The sequence below is a fragment of the Elephantulus edwardii genome, unplaced genomic scaffold (assembly GCF_000299155.1).
Source record: "Elephantulus edwardii isolate Elephantulus edwardi_28Jun2011 unplaced genomic scaffold, EleEdw1.0 scaffold00181, whole genome shotgun sequence".
In the NCBI taxonomy this organism is placed as follows: Eukaryota; Metazoa; Chordata; class Mammalia; order Macroscelidea; family Macroscelididae; genus Elephantulus; species Elephantulus edwardii.
The window spans coordinates 118,246-122,705 of NW_006399931.1; the positions used below are offsets into that span (position 1 = coordinate 118,246).

At 41.2% G+C, this 4,460-nt stretch overlaps 1 protein-coding gene across 1 annotated transcript in view; it reads right to left on the reverse strand.

The window, feature by feature from the left end:
- AHCYL2 (adenosylhomocysteinase-like 2) overlaps window positions 1-4,460 on the reverse strand; it is a 62,900-nt gene that overhangs the window by 54,950 nt on the left and 3,490 nt on the right. Inside the window, exon 2 of the mRNA XM_006896045.1 lies at window positions 3,533-3,641. Coding sequence (XP_006896107.1) covers window positions 3,533-3,641 — 109 coding nt within the window. The remainder of the gene's footprint in view (window positions 1-3,532; window positions 3,642-4,460) is intronic.

The window sequence follows — 4,460 nt, forward strand, 5'->3', positions numbered from 1 at the left end:
TTGTCATCTCACGCTGCCTTTTGAAATCATCTGTTCAGCTCTTTAGTATCTTGAATTCTTCCTTGTGCTTTGGCTTCTCTGTGCTCCAGTGCACTATTTAGAGTTTCTTCTGATATTCATTTTGGTCTTTTCTTCCTCCTCTGTCTTTGTAATGACCGTTTGCACTCTTCCTGAATGATACCCTTGATACCCTCCCACAGCTTATCTGGTCTTCGCTCATTAGTGTTCAAGGACTCAAACCTGTTCTTGAGATGGTTCTAAAATATATTCTATGGCTTCAGTCTGATCACATGTCTTAGCAGCAGGAGGTTGTGGGTACTTGCTAGGAGAGCAGCAGTATACATCCTAGTAGACTTAGTCTTATTAGACTATTCTAAGGCAGGCCGTTCCTCCTGGGCCCAGTCTAGTCGTATGGTCATGGTGATAACAGTGAGCATGTCTGTATTGGTGCGTCCTGCTATGATTGATGACAACACTCCGGAACTATGGGAAGAGCTGTGTTAGCAAACCAAATACAAACAAACTTTGCTCTCTGGAAAAATATCAAGTTACCTCAAATTTTATATGGACTTCAGTCTTCCCTCTCACCAGGAGCTAATTAACGCACTACAGAGATGGCATTTTTTAGGAACAAAGCACTGAGAATTATCTTACTTTGAAGTGAAGAAAAGTCTTTTCTCTCTACCTGCTCAGTTTTAGGAAGGGTTACCCCCACCCCCAATTCCTTCACCCCTCTTTACCTGAAGAGAGTTTATTCTCATAAAATAATTGCAGAGATTACTGTAGTCTTTGCCAACCTGGGCTTCACTTGAGTTAAAGCCCTAAAGCCCGATGCATTCACTGTCTATAATGAACTAACCACTGCGCTATGCATCCGAGCTCTAGCGGAACAGTCCTCAGGGAGTTGCATGACTAATTCAAAAGCTGAGCCTCTTGGTGGTTCAATTCTATAAGCAACTCCTCATGAGAAAGACAGTCAATCTCCTTCTGGGCAATTTACAGCCTTGGAAGCCCACTGGAGGGTCAGCTGTGAGCAGGTTCGGACTTGCTGGCCTAGTCTCTGGTGCACACGGAGCTCTTTCCGTTTCGTCTCGCACAGCGTCCTCAGCTATGAACAGAGTAAGCTGCATAAGCTTTCCAGGATTAGCAGGTTAGTCAAACATGGACAGAGACTAGAAATTAGGTCACATCTAACTCTCGGTTCAAAACATGCAGCATTCAGAGTTTGTTTAAATAGGCTTAATAACTGCTTATTTTTTTAAAGGCCATCCACAATAAGGGGTTGATAAGACATTGTCATTTATTAACTACATTGGCCAATGGCAATGTAATGGTATAAACCAAATGTCTATGAATGACTGAGGGAAAAACCAGTATGATTTGTAAACCTTCACCAAAATAAACACACATACACACAGACTAATGTCATTAAACTACTCTCTTCACTGTCTAAGTGCATAAGTATTTTGAAGTTTGAGTTTTATTGCACAAAGTCTTCAACAATAGTACAATAATAGTTCATCTGGTGTAAGTGAAATGAGACAGAATTAATGCCACTATAAAGAAGAGGCCATAGCATGAGGAATATCATTGTGGATGTCAGATGGGTCTTGACTGAAAGCAAAGATGGATCTTGACTGAAAGCAGAGAATACCAGAAAGACCTTTTAAAAATTTCATTATCTATGCAAAGACATTTGAATGTGTAGATCATAACAAATTATGGATGACATTGAGAAGAAGGAGAATTTCAGAACACTTAATTGTGCTCCTGTGAAATTTGTACATAGACCAATAAGCAGTTGTCCAAACAGAGAAAGGAAACGCTGCAGGAAAGGTGAGCCCCAGGGTTACATCCTCTTTAATCTGTATGCTGAGCAAACTGCTCAGGAATCTGGTCCGTATGAAGAAGAATGTGGCATCAGGATTGGATGAAGACTCATCAAAAACTTGATGAAGACTTGAAATACTTGCTGCAGAAGATCAAAGATTTCAATATGGATTACAGTTCAACATCAAGAAAACAAAAATCCTCACTACTGAAGCAAGAGATGTATCATGATAGATGTAAGAAGCTTGAATTTGCCAACAATTTCATTTTCCTTAGATTGACAAGCAACACCCATTGTAGCAACAATTTCAAAATCAAAAGACACGTTGCACTGGGAAAATCAGCTATCAAGGTCCTCGCCAAAGTGCTAAAAAGCAAGGAGGTCAGTTGGCTAAGACCAAGATATGCCTGATTGAAGCCATGCTCTTTTCAGTTACTCCTATCTACGCATGTGACAGTGGGACAACAGGTAAGGGTGACAGAAGAACAGAGGCCTTTGGGCTGTGATCTTGGAGAAGAGTGCTGACTGAATGCCCACAGACTGCCATGATTGCAGAACAAACAAGTTGGTCAGGGCAGAAGTGCAAAGGGTCCCTCAGAAAAAGAACGGGGAAAATCTGTCTCACACTCTGGCATGTGGTGAGAAGGGGTGAATCCTTCAGGAAAGACATCACGGTGGGAAAGGTGAGGGACCAGAGAGAGAGAGAGGAAGCCCCTCAATGAGGGGGAACAACACGGTGACTGTAATAGTGAGTAAGGATTGCACAGGAGAGGGAGGTTCCGTCTGTTGTTCACAGGGTGGTCATGAGTTGTTGTCAACTTGATAACACCCAACAACAACAATAAAAAGAGGAAGGACAATATTAAAGCTCAGGAGACAAGGTAAAGGGCCCACCTTTTAGAACCAGCTAGAATGTCTTTTTTGCCTCTTGGTGCAATTGAAACGTCTTTGAATTTGTAATGCCAGATGGAGACTCATTTTATTTTCGAAAGATGGGAAAAAAATTATACACACTTGAGGGAAGCCGAATATCAAATTTAATAATAGTAGACCAAATGCTGTATCGGGAAATGAGAGAGGCTTAATACAAACTGAAGGTCACCTTGTGACACTGGGGGATTTCTTAGGAGGTCACCTTATGACACTAGGGCATTCCCTAGGAGTCAACATTGTTCTTAGTTTTTATCAAATGAATCCCTCCCTCTTGAGATTAACATAAAGAGGAACTTGGCCTTATCTGTAAAAGATTTCACCATTATCCTTTCTTTTGTACTTCCTTGTGATTCTATATAAATACTCAGACGCTTGGCTCAAGGTCTTCAGTCAAGAACTGTTGACCCCCTGTTTTACACTCTCTGCTCTATCTCATTCCTGGTTGTTTGTCTCTTTATTATAAAATTATTCTATTCTTTGGGACCCTCGGTCTGCAACACACACTCCTCAGTGAAGATCGTCAGCTCTATGCTCCCACCCTGATGAGTAGATCAAATAAGTCTTTCCTTAATAATTTCCCATCTGACTCTATTGGAAATGGAAGCTGGCATCCATGAGGCTCCTCTGAAATCCTGAGATGAACTCAACGTTTCCATCTAGAATTTTGGTCTAAGTTGCAACTGCAAGTTGTATATTCCGAAGCATGGGCTGGGTCATGCTTACCTGGCCTGGCACTGCCAAGAGGGCCCACAGCAGCTCAACGCTCACCTGAACTGTAGCTGTCAGTCGATGACTGTGAAATGGAACGAGACAGAGAGCGGCGCCCAATCTTGCTGGGACGTTTGTTGAATTCTTGCTTTTGGTCAGCAAACTGGATCTGCTAAGAAAAAGAATGCCAGTTGTATAGAGGAAAAGAACTTCCACTTTGAAGTAGAAATTCAAGGCTTGCATTATAGGCATCTCCCCCAGTTGATCTGATTATACCAAACACTATTTGGAATGTTAAGGCTCTCTGGAAAAAAGCATGACTTTTCATACTTTACTTACTATCTATCAAATTTAAAACTTTTATTCGCTCTGATAATACACTTTTTACAACAAAACCCTAACCTAGCCTCCCAGATGGAGACTAACAGGATCTGGTTAAAATAATTTTTTAGAAGGCTGAATCAGATTCAATTATAAAGCTCCACTGAAAATTGAAGCTGAAAAGATTTCAAAATTACCTTACCCAACTTTTATATATCTAAATGAGAACATGTAAGAGAGAGTTGATGGTGTGTCTTAATGTTTCAAGATTTTTATGTTGGAAAGGTTATGGTATAATGAAAAACAAACAGGTTTTGTGTTCAGGCAGGACTTTCTGGAACGGAATTAAAATGCTAACTGTGACACTCGTGTTGTAGTGTTGGTCGGATGCTTCTGCGAGGCTCATCTCCCCCTACATGCAACAGGTATAAGAGGACTTCACAGGTTTAGGTGGTTAAACGAGACAACGAATACAAACTGTAAAACTGAGGAGGTGTGGTATATTCGCACAATGGAATACTATGCTGCATTGAAAAACAAGGAACTCATGCAATATTCAAAATGGGTGAACCTGGAGGACATTATGCCGAGTGAGGTATCTCAGTCACAAAGGGACAAATGCTATATGGTGCCACTGTTGTAGAATGAGGCTGGCATTGGGGTGGGG